The following is a 20,683-nucleotide window of genomic DNA, read 5'->3' on the forward strand; positions in this document are numbered from 1 at the left end:
CCTGTTTAGCTGAATTTATAAATATGTGTTTTGATCTAAATCTCAATTTACCTGGGTTTATAAATGAAATTTTGGGGCACTTTGGTCCTGTTTAAAGCAAAGCTGTCCTGGGGGTGCTGAGGTGATGGAATTATTGCAGCTCCTGGGACAGTTCTGCTCCTGCTGCAAAGTTTCTCAGCTGCACAAAGAAATTTTATCATTTAACCAAACTCGAGGTTTTATCACAGTGGATAAATTTATATTCTGTGTGTAAACACACGCAGCTGAGTGTTTCTGTATAAAGCCCTGTTTAGCTGAATTGAAAGCTCTGCTTTAAACAGGACCAAAGTGCCCCAAAATCTCATTTATAAACTCAGCTAAATAGGGACTGATACAGAAACACTCAGTTAAATGTGTTTACACACAATACAAATTAATCCACTGAGATAAAACCTCAAGTTTGGTTTTCCCCCCAAAATAAAATTTCTTTGTGCAGCTGAGAAACTTTACAGCAGAACTGCTGTAAAGACAGAACTGCTCCCAGGAGCTGCAATAATTTCAGCACTCCTAGGACAGCTTCTCTCCTTCAGCTATGCTATAAACAGGACCAAAGTGCCCTGAAATTTCATTTACAAACCCAGCTAAATCGAGATTTAGATGGAAACACACATTTATAAATTCAGCTAAACAGGGCTTTATACAGAAACACTCAGCTGTGTGTGTTTACACACAGAATATAAATTTATCCACTGTGATAAAACCTCGAGTTTGGTTAAATGATAAAATTTCTTTGTGCAGCTGAGAAATTTTACAGCAGGGACAGAACTGTCCCAGGAGCTGCAATAATTCCATCACCTCAGCATCCCCAGGACAGCTTTGCTTTAAACAGGACCAAAATGCCCCAAAATCTCATTTATAAACTCAGCTAAATAGGTACTGATACATAAACACTCAGTTAAAGGCGTTCACACAGAATATAAATTAATTCACTGTGAAAAAACCTCAAGTTTCGTTTCCTCCCCCAAAATAAAATTCCCTTGTGCAGCTGAGAAACTTTGCAGCAGGGACAGAAGAGCTCCCAGGAGCTTGAATAATTTCAGCACCCCCTGAACACCTTCCCTCCCTCAGCTGCGCTTTAAACAGGACCAAAGTGCCCCAAAGTTTCATTTATAAACCCAGCTACACAGGGATTTATACAGAAACACTCATTTAGAAACTCTATTACACAAGACAAGACCTCGAGTTTGGTTTCCCCTCCCAAAATAAAATTTCTTTGTGCAGCTGAGAAACTTTGCAGCACGGACAGAACTGCTCCGAGGAGCTGCAATAATTTCATTTTCCACTGCAATAATTCCACTTTCCACTGCAATAATTCCACTTTCCACTGCAATAATCACATTTTCCACTGCAATAACTCCATTTCCCACGTGTTCCCCCAGCAGTGCCCCGCAGGTCCCGCAGTCCCGGTGAATTCCCGGTGTTTTCCAGAGGGATTTGGTGCCCCGGGGAAGGTGATCAAGGCAGGGTTTATTGGACAGCCCCAGCGCAGCCACAGGAAAGGCTGAAGGGCAGAGCCTGGCTGGGCAGGGCTGTCAGGGCTGTGATGGATTACTGTCATCTGGCAGCGCCAGGATTAATGAGCCCGGGGCCAGGGGGCAGAATTCCAGAGGGAAAGGTCAGAGCCGGGGCCACGGCACAAGCCTTGCTGCCTTTTGATGGTAAACTCATTTTACTGTACTGGCAAGGCTCCTGCCCCGAGCCAGGGGAAGATCCTGCTCTCTGTTTCCTCAGAAAATAACTTCTCCTGCCTCTCAGCAGAACCCCAGCCCCGTAACTTGGCTCATCCCAGCCCCAAAACTTGGCTTCCCAACTCCATAACCTGGCTCATCCCAGCCCCATCACTTGGCTTCCCAACTCCATAACCTGGTTCACCTCAGCTCCATCACTTGGATCATCCCAGCTCTGTAACCAATCTCATCCCAGCCCCATCACTTGGTTCATCTCAGCCCCATCTCCTGGCTCATCCCAGCCCCATAATTTGGTTCATCCCAGCTCCACAGCTTGGCCCGTCCCAGCTTCATCACTTAGCCCATCCCAACCCCATAGTTTGGCTCATCCCAGCCCCATCCCTTGGCTCACCCCAGCCCCATAGCCTGGCTCATCTCAGCTCCATCACTTGGCTCATCCCAGCTCCATCACTTGGCTTCCCAACCCCATAACTTGGCTCACCCTAGCTCCATCCCTTGGCTCATCCCAGCTTCATAATTTGGCTTCCCAACTCCATAACTTGGCTCTTCCCAGCTCCATCACTTGGTTTGTCCCAGCTCTGTAATTTGGCCTTCCAACTCCATAACCTGGCCCATCCCAGCCCCGTATCTTGGCTCACATTAGGCTCCATAATTTGGCTCATCTCAGCTCCATAGCTTGGTTCATCCCAGCCCCATCACTTGGCTCATCCCAGCTCCATCCCCTGGCTCATGCCTGCTCTGTTATTTGGCTCATCCCAGCCCCATAACCTGGCTCATCTCAACCCCCTAATTTGCCTCATCCCAGCTCCATCACTGGGCCCATCTCAGCCCCATAACCTGGCTCACCCCAGCCTCATAATTTGGCTCATCCCATCCCCATCACCTGGCTCATCCCAGCCGCATAACTTGGCTCACACCAGCTCCATCACTTGTTTCCTCTCAGCTCCATCCCTTGGTTCATCCCAGCCCCATCCCAGCCAAAGGAGGGGCACAAGGAATCTGTTCCCACAGGGAAAGGGAAGCTGCAGAGTTATCCCAAGGGCTCCTGGTTTCCTGGGCAGAAAGGCAGCTACAACCCAGGTTTCTGGGATAAAGCGTTTCCCAGAGGAAGGCTGACCAGAGCCATAAACATCTGTGGCCTTTCAGGGAATGTCTCCCACAGAATGACCAGGTTGGAAGAGACCTTCAAGACCATCAATCTAACCCAGCCTCAACAGCTCAACTAAACCCTGGCACCCAGTGCCACATCCAGGCTTTGTTAAACACACCCAGGGATGGGGACTGCACCACCTCCCCGGGCAGCCATTCCAGAACTTCATCACCCTTTCTGTAAAAAACTTTTTCCTGATATCCAACCTGTATTTCCCTTGAAAAGCTTTTCCCCCTTCCTAACCCCTTGAACTGCAGTAGATGTATCTGATTTGGCCCCTACAACCAGCAGAAATTCAGGATGTCTTCAGCAAAATAGTTTTGCATTATCCTAAAAATCCCATCTGGAAAGTGATGACAGTTTGTTAATTAGGCCTTATTGATTAGCACCTGCTTAAGAGAGGAACGTGGGACAAAGTGTGGGTGCAGCCACAGGTGCCCAGATCACCTCCATGCAATGGGCACTTGCTCCAAAGCTTCTTTAAAAAAGAATCAACCATCAGAGGGGTTAAACAGCAACTGGGGAATTAATCTTGAAGAAAAAGGAGCTGAACAAAAGTATTAAAAAAGCACAATTGTTGATGAATCAAATAAGTCAATACAGTCGCCTCTGTTCCAGAGAGCCTCACGAACAGGCCTGTCAGACCTCAAGCTGGAGATGCAGACTGAGAAGAACTGCCCCAAAAATGGGTTTGAGGTAAATTTTATGGCTTTCCTTGGCCTCCATGCCAGAGATTCCCTTCCACACAGGGATTTCCAGCAGCCTAAGCCACGACTTGTCCTGCACAAAGAGCATTTAATCACACCCAGCTCTGCTTTTTAATCACCTCCCACCTACCCTTATCCAATTTCCTCACACAAGTGTCCATTTTACAGCAAGGAACAAAGGAGGTGAGAATCCCCAGGGTTTGTTCAGCACAGAGATGTTGAAATCTCACTAAAATGAGATTTTTTCACTCCCACTGCAGTGAAAACCAGGCAGGGAAAAGACATTTTTAAGGCACAACCTGCAGCAGGTAAATAAAAAGCTGCTCTTCCCACTCCAAATATGTTCAGGGGAGATTCTGTAGCAGGCAGCCAGAAGGAACAGGTTTTCCCCCCAGGAAATTGGGAAAGCCCACAGTGATTTAAAATAATACTGAGCCAAATCTCAAGAAAAACAGAATTTCATGTTTCATCTTTGAAGGGAGGCACAGTAATTCCGTGGGGTGTGGGAATTCCCAGCTGAACAGAGGGAAAATTCATTTTACAGCAGCAAATCAACTCCACATCCCTGAGCTGTCTCAGCTCCTGGTGTGCTCAAATCCCTCTCCAAGGAGAGAAATCCTGGCTGGTTCAGGGGTTCAGCCTGAGATTGATGGGGTTTGGTCCTCCAGAGCTGGCAGAAAAAGGAACAGGGACCCCATGGAGAGATGCAATCCCTGATCCCATGGGGAGCTGCAACCCCTGACCCTGCCCTGGACCAGGACCCCACAGAGCTGCAACCTTTGACTGAAGACAGAAAACCAGCAGGATGGGATTCACAGGCTGGAGCTGTAATTGACAATTAACCCCAATATGCAAATGGACCGGAACTTACAAAAGGGAGAGACCCCATGACCAGCTGTCCATTTTTGTGACCATTTTGGGTGCAGCCCTGGCTGGGCTCTTGTGCTGCCCAAGGCGGATCCATTGAGGCCTCTTAATAAATCCCTGCTTTATTCTTGAGCTCAGTCCAGTCCCTGTTCTAGCTCAGCCTTCCCAAGGCATCCCCCCCAGCCCTGCTGTCCCACCCTCCCTGTGCCCACCTGCCCATCCCAGGAACAAAACCCCACAGAGGCCAGTTCCAGCTTGTCTCTGGTGTCCCCTTCTAGGAACAAAACCCCATAGAGGCCAGTTCCAGCCTCCCAAGAACAAAACCCCAAAAAGACCAGTGCCAGTTTGTCTCTGGTGTCCCCTTCTAGGAACAAAACCCCACAAAAGGCAGTTCCGTCCTCCCAGGAACAAAACCCCACAAAGGCCAGTTCCAGTCTCCTTCTGGTGTCCCCTTCCAGGAACAAAAACCCACAGAGGCCAGTTCCAACCTCCTAGAAAGAAAACCCCACAAAAGGCAGATCCAGCTTGTCTCTGGTGTCCCCTTCCAGGAACAAAACCCCACAAAAGGCAGTTCCAGCTTTGCAGGAACAAAACCCCACAAAGACCAGTTCCAGCCTCCTTTTGCTGTCCCCTTCCAGAAAGAAAACCCCACAAAGGCCAGTTCTAGCCTCCTAGAAAGAAAACCCCACAAAGGCCAGTGCCATCCTCCCAAGAACAAAACCCCACAGAGGCCAGTTCCAGATTCCCAGGATCAAAACCCCACAAAGACCAGTGCCAGCCTCTTTCTGGTGTCCCCTTCTAGGAACAAAACCCCACAAAGGCCAGTTCCAACCTCCTAGAAAGAAAACCCCACAAAGGCCAGTTCCAGCTTGTCTCTGGTGTCCCTTTCTAGGAAGAAAACCCCACAAAAGCCATTTCCAGCTTCTTTCTGGTGTCTCCTCACAGAAAGAAAACACCCAAACCCCACAAAAACCACTGCCAGCCTCCCAGGAACAAAACCCCACAAAGGCCAGTTCCAGCCTCCCTCTGATGTCCCCCTTCCATGGTTTCTGCAGCTCCAGGGCCATTTTATGGCTTTTGGGAACAGCCCTACACACCTGATCTGTGTTAGAGCTGCTCCTTCCCAGGGGCATCCCAAAACCATCCCAACCTTTTCATCCCTGCAGCTCCTGTGAAATCCCATTAATCTCTGCAGTCTCTGCTCCCTCAGCTCCTCCTGGCCAGCAGCAAATCCCTGGGTTTAGGGTTTTTACAGGGGGATTTTTATTGGCAGAGCTGATTCCCGGCCCCACAGACACCAGGGGCAAATTGAGCAGCTCTTCACACTCTGCTCCAAGGAGAGGAGCTGGATTTGGGGTTTTTGGGAACCAGGCAGCCCTTCAGAATGAGATTGGGATTTTAGAAACACTTTGCTCAAAGGGGAAGAACTGGATTTGGGGTTTTTTTGGGAACCAGGCAGTTCTTGAGTCTGGGATTGGGTTGTTAGAAACACTTTGCTCGCAGGAGAGGAGCTGGATTTGGGGTTTTTGGGAACCAGGCAGCTCTTGAGTCTGGACTGGGATATTAGAAACACTCTGCTCTCAGGAGAGCTGGATTTGGGGTTTTTGGGAACCAGGCAGCTCTTGAGTCTGGACTGGGATATTAGAAACACTCTGCTCTCATGAGAGCTGGATTTGGGTTTTTTTAGGAACAAAGCAGCTCTTCAGACTGAGATTGGGATGTCAGAAAATTTGTTCCAAGGAGAGGAGCTGGATTCGCGGCTTTTTAGGAACCAGGCAGCTCATGAGTCTGGGATTGGGATGTCAGAAACACTTTGCTCTCAGGACAGATGGATTTAGGGTTTTTTTGGGAACAAAGCAGCTCTTCAACCCAGGACTGGGATGTCAGAAACACTCTGCTCTCACGAGAGCTGAATTTGGGTTTTTTTAGGAACCAGGCAGCTCTTCAGCCTGGGATTGGGATGTCAGAAACACTTTGCTCCAAGGAGAGGAGCTGGATTTGGGGTTTTTTTTGGGAACAAGGCAGCTCTTCAGACTGGGATTAGGATGTGAGAAACACTTTGCTCAAAGAGGAAGGGCTGGATTTGGTTTTTTTTTTAAACCAGACTGGGATTTTAAAACCCTTTGTTCTCAGGGGAGGAGCTGGATTTGGGGTTTTTTGGGAACCAGGCAGCTCTTGAGTCTGGGATTGGGATGTTAGAAACACTTTGCTCTCAGGAAGAGTTGGATTTAGGGTTTTGGGGAACCAGGCAGCTCTTCAGAATGGGACTGGGATTTTAGAAACACTTTACTCTCAGGAGAGCTGGATTTGGAGTTTTGGGGAACCAGGCAGCTCTTGAGTCTGGGACCGGGATTTTAAAAACACTCTGCTCTCAGGAGAGCTGGATTTGGATTTTTTTGGGAACAAGGCAGCTCTTGAGTCTGGGACTGGGATTTTAAAAACACTTTGTTCTCAGGAGAGAAGCTGGATTTGGGTTTTTTTTGGGAAGAAGGCAGCTCTTGAGTCTGTGATTCAGATGTTAGAAACACTTTGCCCTCAGGAGAGCTGGATTTGGGGTTTTTTTGGGAAATAAAGCAGCTCTTGAGTCTGGGATTGGGATTTTAAAAACACTTTGCCCTCAGGAGTGGCAGATTTGGGGTTTTTTGGGAACCAGGCAACTGTTGAGTCTGTAATTAAGATTTTAAAAACACTTTGCACTCAGCAGCGACAGATTTGGCGTTTTTTGGGAACAAACCAGTTCTTCAACCCAGGATTGGGATGTTAGAAACACTATGCCCTCAGGAAAAGAGCAGGATTTGGGTTTTTTTAGGAACAAAGCAGCTCTTCAGCCTAGGACTGGGATTTTAGGAACACTTTGCTCCCAGGAGAGCTGGATTGGGGTTTTTTTTTGGGAACCAGGCAGCTCTTGAGTCTGGGATTGGGATGTCAGAAACACTTTGCTCTGTGCCACTGACACCTCAGGGCACAATTAATTTAACCAAATTAAATTAATTCAATTAACAGGGCAGATCTTCCCTGCTGCTGCCCTCCAATGCCAAGGGCAATGCCCCAAACTCCAGGATTTGTTTTTTCCAGCCTGAGGAGGGAAGAATTCCCTCTCCTGCCCCGTGTCAGCCCTGGAATGCCAGGAAAGCTCACTCACCCCTCTTCTGCATGAAGATGAAGAGATCATCCAGGAACTCCTTCCTCTCAGGGTCGCTGTCCAGCTCGTACAGCTGGGGGGACAAAGCACAGTGAGGGCACACCTCCCACCAGACAGAACATTCCAGAATTCTGGCTGCTTCTGGGGAAAGGACAGCACAGGAGACACAGGGAGGCTCCTGGGGGCTCGGTGGTCATGGCTGGAAAGGATCCCCAGGGATGGAAAAATAAAAAGAAAATGAAATAGATCCCCAGAAAGGAAATGGTTTCCCAGAAATTGAATGGATCCCTCAAAATGGAATGGATGCCCAGAGATGGAAAAGAAAAATGAAAATGAAATAGATGCCCACAAAGGAAACAGTACTGAATGGATCCCCCAAAACACAATGGGTGCCCAGAGATGGAAAAGAAAAATGAAAATGGAAAAGATCCCCAGAAAGGAAATGGTTTCCCAGAAATGCAACGGATCCCCCAAAATGGAATGGGTGCCCAGAAATTGAAAAGATTCCCAGAGATGGAAAAACAAAAAGAAAATGAAAAAGATGCCCAGAGATGGAATGGATCAACAAAAATGGAATGGGATTCCCAGGGATGGAATGGATTCCCAGGAATGGGATGGATCACCAGAAATGGGATGGGATTCCCAGAGCTGGAAAAGAATAATGAAAATTAAAAAGATCCCCAGAAACTGCATGGATTCCCAGAGCTGGAAAAGAAAAATGAAAATGGAAAAGATCCCCAGAAAGGAAATGGTTTCCCAGAAATGCAACAGATCCCCCAAAATGGAATGGATGCCCAGAAATGGAAAAGAGATGGAAAAATAAAAAGAAAATGAAAAAGATGCCCAGAGCTGGAATGGATTCCCAGAGCTGGAATGTATCAATAAAAATGGAAAGGGATTCCCAGGGGTGGAATGGATTCCAGAAATGGGATCTCCAGAGATGGAGTGGATCAACAAAAATGGAATGGATTCCCAGAGGTAGAAAAGGAAAATGAAAATGAAAAAGATCCCCAGGAATGGAATGGATCTCCAGAAATGGAAAGGACCCCCAGAAATTGAAAAGATTCCTAGAGATCAAATGGATTCCCAGAGCTGGAAAAGAAAAATGAAAATGGAAAAGATCCCCAGAAAGGAAATGGTTTCCCAGAAATGGAATGGATCCCCCAAAATGGAACGGATGCCCAGAGATGGAAAAATAAAAAGAAAATTAAAAAGATGCCCAGAGCTGGAATGGATTGACAAAAATGGAATGGGATTCCCAGGGATGGAATGGATTGCCAGAAATGGGATAAATGCCCACAAATGGAAAAGATCCCCAGGATGGAATGGATCCCCAGAACTGGAATAAACCAAAAGCCTTCAGAAATGCCAGAAACCAGCCCAGGATTGATTTGCTGTGGGAATAATTTTTTAATTTACTATTTATATATTATTATTCATAAATATTTTTATGCAATACATATTTATAAAATAAATTTTATATCACATTTCTATAATCAATATTTATAAAATATAAATATTTTATAAAATAGATATATTTATAGCATAGAAATTATATATTATAATCATATAAATATTGTATAAAATATAAATATTTATAAAATAGAGCTATTTATCAATATTTATTATTTATAATTAGGGCTTGACACAGCCAAATCATTAAAATGAATTTCTCTAGGCAGTGCATCCCAAAAGAGAGGAGCTTTTTGGGGCTGGATTCCTGGGAAGCTCTGGGACAGCAGAGCTGCCTTAGCTTAAACTGAACCCCTCCAGCTGCTGCACACTCAAATCCATGAGCACAGCATTCCAGAGGGAAAATATTCCTCTCCCAGCTGGAGAAAAACTGGATTAAAGCTTTTAAACACCCAAAGTTTGGTTGTTAATTCTTATTTCAATAACAATTAAACATTTTAACCCAACACAAGGCAACAAACCAGCCCCAAACTGCAGAACGAAGCAATTTCCCCACAAGCTCCCTGCAGGGAGGGCTCTGCCACGGATCAGGGGAGGATTCCCCAAATTCTCCAAGCCCCCAAAATTTCCCAAATTCCCCAAATTGCGCAGACAGACCTTGGCAAAGTCTCGGGAGATCTCCCTTCCCCGGCCGCCGTCGCCCTCGTCGCTCCAGCTCCCGCCGCCGTTCTGGGGAGCAAAACCAGCACAGGGTGAAGGACAGGCCCAGGGGTTTGGGGTTTTTAGGGTTTTTGGGGTTTTTAGGCACAAACACACAGAAAAGCAGCTGCTGGTTCAGCCTGAGGTGGTGAGAAAGGTGGGGAGGGGGTTTGTGGCTCTGTCCCAGTTTGCTGGTGTGGAATTCAGGGTTCAGGGAATGTTCCTCTGTCTGGTCTGGTTTCATCCCTAGGAGAACACTGCTGTTCATCTTCATTTATGGAGATTAAAACACTTGTAAAAAAAGATTGAAAACTAAAAGCTAAACTAGAATTTAAAAAATTAAAATTAGAATCTAAACTAAAATAAAAAAATTAAAATTAAAAACTAAACTAAACTAAAAAAAAAACTTCTAAAACTTTGGGGTGAATTGGAACCTATGAGTGTGTGAAATGAATAGATATTTAACTGCTCTATTATTCAATAAAATTAACACAAAAATAAATATTTATATAAATAATATATAAATAATTTACAATATATAAATTATATATTTATTGTTTAATAAATATAATAAATTATATTATTTTATTCTTTAATAATGAATACATTTATAATAAATTATATATCTAATATATAATTATATATAGAACATAATATATTATATATAGAATATAATAGAATATATAGAATATAATAGAATGTATATATATATAATGGAATAAAATATAATAGAATACAATATAATATAATGATATCTAGTATAATACATATAAAATATCTATCATATAAATTTTATATAATATATATACTATATTATATATAGTATAATGTGTTGCATATCTTTATTATATTTTATATTATGTATAGAATATATAATATACATTATAATATATATTATATTATTATATAATTATTATATTATTATACATTATACTATTATATAATTATATAATAGATATAATTATATATATAAAATTATAATTTTAAGTATTTAATTATATATAACTCTAATTATATATAGAATTAAATACTTATTATTACAAGTATTTAATGATATTATTTTATTATACACCCAGTTTATAACAGGGTGAAAAACTTAAAGAATTTTGATTTTTTTTGTGTGGAGGTAGATAGGAGACAAGATGGAAGATTTTGGGTGCTGTTTCATCTTTTTATTCTTCATCTACTCCACTTTCTGCAGTGTTTGATTGATTAGAAAGAGCTGGAATGTGGATGTTGGGTAAACAGACAAATAATTAGTTATTGGTAAAAAAGGTTTATGAGTTAATTAAACAAAATAATTTTAAAACAATCTCAAACTTGTGTGTTTTGTGATTTTTTTTGGTGGTTTTTTTGCACACTAAGTTTGGTATATAGAGGGTGTGCTGATAAGAGTAAAAATAAACAACCTGAAGACTGAAAAAAACCTAAAAGTTCTGTTTGTTCCTTAATTTTTAACACAAAACTTTTTAGGGGTTTTGTGTTAAAATTTCACATCCTGGGAAGTGGAATTTTAGCTCCCCTCCTGAGGAGCAGGATGTCACCTCCTCAGTGCCTCTGCTGGGGTGACACCCAGCACCTACAGAGGACATTTCTGCCCTCATGTCCCTCTGTTTTCCACAGAGCCCCTGGTGAAAGTGTCACCATTCCTTCCTGATCTCCAGGCCATCCTCCCTGTATTTCCCTGGAAAAGCAGGAGCAGAAGGAGGGGAATAATCCCTCTGGTGCCCTGACTCCAGAAGGATGTGGATTTTCCTCCAGAGAAATGGAAAGCTCAGCTTTGCTGGATTAAGGCTCCTTAAAAGGATTTATTTGGTTAGGCCCTATTCCACTTGGGAATCACCGTGCTGGAGTGGTCTCCCAAGGATGGAAACCAGCAGCTCCAGCTGGCCAGGATAACCCTGAAATAAATCCAGACATCCTGAAAACACCAATTCCAAAAAGTCCTGATCTAGGACATGCTGGAAAAGGGAAGAGCCAAATCCACTTGGGACAAACACATGGGGAGAAAAGATGCAAAACTCTCAAAAGCAGCCTCTGAGGTGCTCCAGCACCTGAAATAAACCAGCAGCTCCAGCTGGATGGAAAGCCAGGATAACCCTGAAATAAATCCAGGCACCCTGAAAACAACAACTCCATAAAATCCTGGTCTAGCACATGCTGGAAAAGGGAAGAGCCAAATCCACACAGACAAACCCATGGGGAGAAAAGGTCTCAGCACCCCAAAAGCACCCTTTGGGAATTCTGGAGAAATAAATTCTGAAATAACCCAGCAGCTCCAGCTGGATGGAAAGCCAGGATAACCCTGAAACAGAACCAGGCATCCTAAGAACAACTCCAAAAAGTTCTGATCTAGCACATGGTGGAAAAGGGAAGAGCCAAATCCACCTGGGACAAACAGAGAAAAAAGGTCTCAGCACCCCAAAAGCACCCCCTGGGAATTCTGGAGATGCTCCTGCACCTCAAATAAACAAACAGCTCCAGCTGGATGGAAAGCCAGGATAACCCTGAAATAAATCCAGGCATCCTAAGAGCAACTCCAAAAAGTCCTGACCTAGCATGTGCTGGAAAAGGGAAGGGCCAAATCCACACAGACAACACATGGGGAGAAAAGGTCTCAGCACCCCAAAAGCACCCCCTGGGAATTCTGGAGAAATAAATTCTGCAATAAACCAGCAGCTCCAGCTGGATGGAAAGCCAGGATAACCCTGAAATAAATCCAGGCACCCTGAAAACAACAACTCCATAAAATCCTGGTCTAGCACATGCTGGAAAAGGGAAGAGCCAAATCCACACAGACAAACCCATGGGGAGAAAAGGTCCCAGCACCCCAAAAGCACCCCCTGGGAATTCTGGAGGTGCTGCAGCACCCCAAACTCCCAGCACCATCTGGCTGTGAGGCTCCCACTGAACGAGGAAGATGAAGAGCTCGTGCACAGCTCCCTAATGCCAGCTGATTGGGTTTGAGGCACTAATTGCTGCTGGAAAGTCAATTAGCCCGTGAGCCCCATCAACTGAGAGATGTTTAATGGGGGATTATTGGCACTTCTGTTGTGTCAGCTGTTTGTGGCACAGGATCAATTGCCAGCCCTCTGCAGGCTGGCTTTGCTCACAGGAGGATCCATCCCACTGTCCTTTCTCCCTCAGCAGAGATTAACCCCACAGATTTTTGGCTAGTTATGGAGCATCCATATGCTTCTAAAATGTTCACTGGGATCAAACCCATGGAGCAGCCAGAATGAGACAGAGGGGCAGGAAAAGGAGGCAGGGATTTTTTCCCAGCCTGGACCTTGCACACTCTCCAAGGCTCAGGGATTTGTGCAGGTTCAGCTTTCTGACCCTTCCCTGGATATAAATCCAGCAAATTCTGCTTCCACAGGGAATTCTGCTCATGCTGAGAGCTTATTCCACTCCATTTGAGGGCAGGGATGAGAAAGAAAAGGGATAAAAAGAGGCAATTCCCTCCCACCAGTGGGTTTGAACTTGGGATAATTCCCAGGAATAAAACTTTTAAAGACTGTGGAAAAGTTCAACAGAACATATTTGGGTTGTTTTCTAGGAAATTTATAAAAAATAAAAGGTGATTAGACCAGGATGGCAGAGGATGAGCAGAATAAACCCATCCCATTTCCCACAGCTCCACGCTGGGATCTGGGGGGCACCTCCAGGCAAAAGGAGCTTAGGGCAGCTGAGGGCACCAGGCTTTGGCCATATGGCCACCAAAGCTGTCACCTGCTGTCACCTGCTGTCACCTGAGCTGGGGCAGCTGCTGCACCTCCTCCTGCTGCTCTGGGGACAATTCCCACTGCCAGGGGACAAGGAAAGAGCTCCTTGGGAAGCCACCAGAGCCCCTCCCTGTGCCACCATATCCCTCTCTGTGCCACTGACACCTCAGGGGCAACCAGAGACCTTCCTGGGCCACCAAGAGCCCTTCCTGTGCCACCAACACCTCATGGGCCGCCAGAGCCTTCCCTGGGCCACTGACATCTTGGGGGCCACCATAGCCCTTCCTGGGTCACCATAGCCCTCTCCGTGCCACTGACACCTCAGGGAGCCTTCCCTATGCCACCAGAGCCCTGCCTGTGCTACCAAAGTCCCTCCCTGTGCCACTGACATCTCTGGGGCTAGCAGAGCCCTCCCTGGGCCACCAGAGCCCTCTCTGTGCCACCACAGCCCTCCTTCTGTGCCACCACAGCCCTCCCTGTGCCACTGACACCTCAGGGAGCACCACAGCCCTCCCTGGGTCACTGACACCTCATGGGCCACCAGAGCTCTGGCGTGTGACACCAAAGCCGTCCCTGGGCCACCAACACCTCATGGGCAACCACGGCCCTGCCTGTGCCACCAGAGCCCTCCCTGTGCCACTGATACCTCAGGGAGCCTTCCCTGGGCCATCAGAGCCCTCCCATGGCCACTGACACCCTGAGGGCCACCACAGCCTTCCTTGGGCAACCAGAGTCATCCCTGCGCCACCAGAGCCCCTCCCTGGGCCACTGACACCTCAGGGAGCCTTCCCTGTGCCACCAACACCTCATGGGCCATGAGAGCCTTCCCTATGCCACCAAAGCCATCCCTGTGTCACTGACACCTCAGGGAGCCTTCCCTGGGCCACCAGAGCTCTCCATGTGCCACCACAGCCCCTCTGTGTCACCAAAGCCATCCCTGTGCCATTGACACCTCATAAGCCACCAGAGCTCTTCCTGTGCCACCAACACCTTGAGGGCCACCAGAGCCCTCTCTGTGCCACCACAGCCCCCCTTCTGTGCCACCAAAGCCATCCCTGTGCCACTGACACCTCAGGGAGCCGTCCCTGTGCCACCAGAGCCCTCCCTGTGCCACTGACACCTTGGGGGCCACCACAGCCCTTCCAGTGCCACCACAGGCCCTGCCTGGTGCCCAGCCCAGCCCAGAGTTAACCCCTGAGCTGCCAAGGTGACCAACATTTCCCATCCTCTGCAGGACAAAAACCTCCCAGAGCAGAGGCATAAAAACTTCTGCTGGGAAAGCCGGGCTCAGCTGCACTCCTCACTTTGCACACAAGTTTTGCAGAGATTTTAAAGAGGTTTTAGAGAGGTTTTGGAGAGGTTTTGCAGGGGTTTTTAGGTTTTTTAGGCCAGGAATCTGCTGAAATACCCACCTGGGAACAAGCCCTCCCCTGCCCTGTGGGTTGAGTCAATGAAAAAGGAACTGGGGCAGCAATTTCAGGATTATCAGGGAATCCACAGAAATTCCTTTTGTGGGCAGAGTTAAGCCTTAGGAAGTGAAACAGATGCTCTGAGAAAGAAAAGTGTTGTAGAACAAACGCTGATAAGATCAGGGCTGCTGCCCTGAGCTGCAAGTTCTCAGGCAGGGAGAGCCAAGGGGTAATTACTGCCCACAGCAGCTCTGCAATGCAACCTTGCTAATAACAGAGCTCAATTCAGCAGCCCCAGCTTCAAAGGCAGCCCCTGAAAGCATCTGAGTGATTTCAGGAATGGCAGGGAGGACGGGGAAGGGAAGGGCTGAGTTTCACCATTAATTGCTTTTTTTTTTTTTGATGAAGTTCTTTTCACGTGTTCCTGTGAGCAAACAGGAACCTGCTGCCTCATCCTTGAGGAAAAGCTGGGCTCTCTGAATTCCTCCTGCTCCCAAACACTCAGAGGAACCAGGATTGATGGAAAAGGGATCCTCAGCGCCAGCCCAGAGTCACTGATTCACCCCAGAGTGGGGAAATCACAAGGGGAACACAAGATTCCAGCTCCTGTGTGCAGCCTGGACCCCTGGGAGCTGCCACCAACCCTACAAATCACTGTGGCACTGAATTAACCCTACAGTGATTGGTCTGCCTCCCTCCCTGCCCCAGGATCCTCACTCACCTCTGGGGCTGCAGGGGAGGAGCTGGGGAGCCTCTGAATTTCCATTTCCCTCTCCTTGGGGAATCCTCTGAATTTCCATTTCCCTCTCCTTGGGGAATCCTCTGAATTTCCATTTCCCTTTCTTTGGGGATCCTCTAACTTCCCTTTCCTTTCCCTTCCTTGGGAAATCCTCTGAATTTCCATTTCCCTTTCCTTTCCTTGGGGAATCCTCTGAATTTCCATTTTCCTTTCCTTCCTTTGGGAAATCCTGGGAATTTCCATTTTCCTTTCCTTTCCTTGGAGAATCCTCTGAATTTCCTTTTTCCTTCCCTTGGGGAATCCTCTGAATTTCCATTTTCCTTTCTTTGGGAATCCTCTGAATTTCCATTTTCCTTTCCCTTCCTTGGGAAATCCTCTGAATTTCGTTTTCCCTTTCCTTTCCTTGGGGAATCCTCTAAATTTCCATTCTCCTCTCCTTTCCTTTTCCGTTTTCTTGGAGAATCTTCTGAATTTCCCTTCTTTTCCTTTCCCTTTCCTTTCCTTTGGGAATCCTCTGAATCTCCATTTTCCTCTCCTTTTCTTTTCCCTTTTCTTGGGGAAACCTCTAAATTTCCTTCTCCTTTTCCTTCTCCTTTTCATTTCCTTTCGGAATCCTCTGAATTTCCATTTCCATTTCTTTGGGAAATCCTCTGAATTTCCATTTTCCTTTCCTTGGGGAAGCCCCTGAATTTCCATTTTCTTTTCCTTTCCCCTTTTCCTTTCCCCTTCCCCACATGAAGTATAAAGTGCTCTGGCTCCCAGGATCAGTTCACATCCCCCTACACCCAAAAATCCACAATTCCAAGATCCCAAAGCTCTGACAAGAACTAACTCCAGTGAGGCATCAGCAGGGAGCTGCCTGCACCTAAAATCACCAAACCATCAGATTTCTCCCAAAATCCCACCCCACAAAGGCTCTCACAGAGCAGGGAAACCCCTAAAGCCAAGTTTTGGTGGGATTTCCTTACAGAACTCCTGAGGAAGGGAAATGGAAGTTTTGGTCATCCCACACCCAGTTTGGGGGGTTTCAAACACACCCAGCTCAGGGGAGCAAAGGAAAAACCAACCCCAAACACATCCTGAGCTCCTGGCAATCTGGGGCAAAAAATAGGATTATTTTGATACAAAATGGTTGGAAACAGGGGAGATTCTGCTCTAAAATAACAGAATTCTGAGTGAAATTCATATTATTTCCTTGAAGTTTTGATTTAGGACAGGAAGGATTTGCTGGGCTGGCCCTAAATCCAACTTCCAGCAGGGGCTGGAGGTGGGAACAGCAATGGGGATAAATCCTGGAAATAAACAGAGGATTTGCAGTTTTTACCCCAAAAAGGACAATCTGGGGGGACACAAAGTGACCAAATCTGGGTCATCCCACTCTAATTTGGGATTTAGGGGGTTTCAAAACACACCCAGCTTGGGGGAACAAAGCAAAAACCAACCCCAAACACACCCCGATCTCCTGGCACTTTGGGGGCAAAATATTGGATTATTTTGGTACAAAATGGTAGGAAACTGGGGAGATTCTGCTCTAAAAGAATTCTGACTGAAATTCATATTATTTCCTTGAAGTTTTGATTTAGGGCAGGAAGGATTTGCTGGGCTGGCCCTAAATCCAACTTTCAGCCGGGGCTGGAGGTGAGAGCAGCAATGGGGATAGATCCTGGAAATAAACACAAAATTTGCACTTTGTGTCCCCCCAGATTGTAATTCTTGGGGGAAAAGTGACCAAATTTGGGTCATCCCACTCTCATTTAGGGGGTTTCAAAGCACACATAGCTTGGGAGAACAAAGCAAAAACCAATGCCAAACACATCCTTCCTGGCACTTTGGGGCAAAAAAAGGGATTATTTTGGTACAAAATGGTTGGAAACAGGAGAGATTCTGCTCTAAAATAACAGAATTCTGAGCACAAAATTTGCACTTCTTCCCCCAAGAAGAACAATCTGGGGGGACACAAAGTGATCAAAGTTGGGTCATCCCACTCCCATTTGGGGTTTGGGGGATTTCAAAGCACACCCAGCTTGGGGGAACAAAGCAAAAAAACCCAAACATGCCCTGATCTCCTGGCACCTCCTTCCTGGCACTTTGGGGGCAAAAAGTGGGATTATTTTGGTACAAAATGGTTGGAAACAGGGGAGATTCTGCTCTAAAATAACAGAATTCTGAGCACAAATTTTGCACTTTTTCCCCCAAGAAGGGCAATCTGGGGGGACACAAAGTGACCAAATTTGGGTTATCCCACTCCCATTTGGGGCTTCACCACACACCCAGCTCGGGGGAACAAGTCAAAAACGAACCCCAAACACGCCCCGAGCTCCTGGCACCGAGCTCCTGGCACTTTGGGGTAAAAGTGTGATTATTCTGGTACAAACTGGTGGGAAGCAGGGGAGCTCCCGCAGCACTGACCTGTTTGAGCGGCTCATCCAGGCGCCAGCCGGGGCGGCCCGAGGGCGCTGCGCAGCGCGGGGCGGGCTCCGTGCCCGGCTCCTCCCTGCCCTGCTGGGTGCCCGCCGCGGGGCTGGCACCGCAGCCCGCCCTGCCCTTGCCGTGGGCGCCTTTGGGAGCGCGGAAACACGGCAGCGCAGAGCGGCTCTCCTGGCCGGGCACCGCGGGGTCATCCTCCAGCTCAGCGCCGTCTTCTTCATCCTCCTCTTCATCGTCCTCCTCCTCCTCCTCATCCTCCTCCTCGGAGTTGCCGCTGCTGTGCTCGTGGTGCCGGCCGGCTGCCGCGGGGGCTCTGCCCGCGGCGGGGACAGCGGCGGGGACGGCGGGCGGCACTGCCGGGGCGCGGCCGGGGAAGGGCGGCGGGGCGGGGAAGGGCACCTGCGGCTCGCGGCGGCGCTCCCGGCACTCCATGGACACCGCCGGCTGTTGTTGCTGCTGCTGCTGCTGCTGTTGCTGTTTCTGCAGCTGCTCCAGCACCGCCTGCAGCTTCATCCCGCCGTGCGCATGGCTGGCGGCCCCGGCGGGAGCCGCGCAGGATCTGCCGGGGACACAAGCGCGGCTGAGGCGCAGCGGCCCGAGCGGCGGCGGCGGCTGCTGCTGCGTTCATCTCTTCCCCAGGAAGGGAGGGGATGGACGGAGCAGAGAGGGGCGCTTTCCTGTGCGCACACCGTGAACAATCAGCGAGGCTCTGACAGCCCCGGGCGGCACAGGCTGGGTTACGGTGGGCTGGGGTGTGAGGCGCTGCTCTGCCCCAAAGGTGCCCCAGGCGTTTGTGCGGGACGGGCTCCCTAAAGGAGCCACTGCGAGGGCAGCGCTAAAAGGAGACAGCCTGGAACAGCCTGACCACATTTAAATTAAAAAAAAAAAAAAAAAAAAAAATATATATATATATATATTTAAACCTGTGCCAGGCTATCCCTAAATTCTGGGCTCTCACTCCATGGCTAAACCCCTGCCACTTCATAGGAGAAAACTGAAACAAATAATAAAAAATAAATTATATATATATACACATATATATAAAAATATATATATATATAAAAAATATATACTTATATATATATATAAAATATATATTTTATATATATAAAATATATATTTTTATATATATACAATCTATTTTTATATATATATATATATATGTATATATATGGACACCTATGCCAGACTACCCCTAAATTCTTTTGTGCTCTCACTCCATGGCTAAATCCCTGCCACTTTGTAGGAAAAAATAAAATTAAATAATAAATAATAAGCTCAAATTATATATATACATATATATATATATCTCCATATATTTATATTTATATCCATATATATATACACCCATGCCAGGTTATCCTTAAATAATTTTATATATATATATATGTATATATATGCACACCCATGCCAAGCTATCCCTAAATTCTTCTGTGCTCCCACTCCATGGCTAAACCTCTGCCACTTCATAGGAGAAAACTGAAATAAATAATAAAAAATAAATTTAAAAATAAATTTTATATTTATACATATATTTATATCAGTAAAAATAAATAAATAAATAAATATATGGATATAAATATATATACACACATATATGTGTGTATATTTTATATATATATATGCATATATATATGCACACCCGTGCCAAGCTATCCCTAAATTCTTCCATGCTCTCACTCTGTGGTTAAATCCTTGCCACTTCATAGGAAAAAACTGAAATAAATAATAAAAAATAAACTTAAAAATAAATTTTTATATATATACATATCCATATCCATATATATATATGTGCGTACATCCGTGCCAGGCTGTTCCTAAATTCTTCCGTGCTCTCACTCTGTGGTTAAAACCCTACCACTTCATAGGAAAAAACTGAAATAAATAATAAAAATTAAATTTTATATATATATATATATACACACACACATATATATATACATATATATATATTTATATACATATATTTAATATTTATATATATTTATATACATATATGTAAAATTTATATATATATATATAAAATTTATTTTTATATATATATTTATATATATATCTCCATGCCAGGCAGGGATTTGTCATGCGAGGCTATCCATAAATTCTTCTGTGCTCTCACTTTGTGGCTAAATCCTTGCCACTTCATAGGAAAAAAAAACCCAAAGGAATTAAAAGAATTTTGAGCAAATTTGGTGTCCCTGCCTCACTTTCACTGTCACTTTTTGTGTCCCTCCTTCACTTTTAGGGTCACTTGTGGTGCCTCTCCCTCACTTTCAGGGTCTCCCCCTGTCATTTTTGGCATCCCTCCCTCACTTTCAGGGTCACTTTTTGTGTCCTTCCCTTACTTTCAGGATCTCCCCCATCACTTTTTTTGCCCCTCCCTTACTTTCAGGGTCTCTTTTTGTGTCTCTCCTCCACTTTTTGTGTCCCTCCCTCACATTCAGGGTCACTTTTTGTGCCTCTCCTCCACTTTTTCTGTCCCTGCCTCACTTTCAGGATCTCCCTTCTGTCACTTATTGTGTCCCTCCCTCGCTTTCAGGGTCACTTTTTTCAGGATCTCCCCCTGTAATTTTTGGCATCTCTCCCTCACTTTTTGTGTCCTTCCCTCACTTTCAGGGTCTCTCCCCCGTTTTTTATGTCCCTCCTTCACTTTTAGAGTCATTTTTTGATGTCTCTCCCCT

General features: G+C 46.0%; 1 protein-coding gene across 1 annotated transcript in view; it reads right to left on the bottom strand.

Moving 5' to 3' along the window:
* Positions 1–18,518, bottom strand: part of ARID3B (AT-rich interaction domain 3B) — a 28,133-nt gene extending 9,615 nt beyond the window's left edge. Inside the window, exons 1-3 of the mRNA XM_054272400.1 lie at positions 17,988–18,518; positions 9,664–9,735; positions 7,594–7,666 (exon numbers count right to left, since the gene is read on the bottom strand). Of these exons, the coding sequence (XP_054128375.1) occupies positions 7,594–7,666; positions 9,664–9,735; positions 17,988–18,518 (676 nt within the window). The remainder of the gene's footprint in view (positions 1–7,593; positions 7,667–9,663; positions 9,736–17,987) is intronic.
* Positions 18,519–20,683: the final 2,165 nt, after the last annotated feature.

The sequence above is a fragment of the Melozone crissalis genome, unplaced genomic scaffold (genome assembly GCF_028551555.1).
Source record: "Melozone crissalis strain CALT ecotype California unplaced genomic scaffold, PUWL_Pcris_2 ptg000014l_1, whole genome shotgun sequence".
Lineage (NCBI taxonomy): Eukaryota > Metazoa > Chordata > Aves > Passeriformes > Passerellidae > Melozone > Melozone crissalis.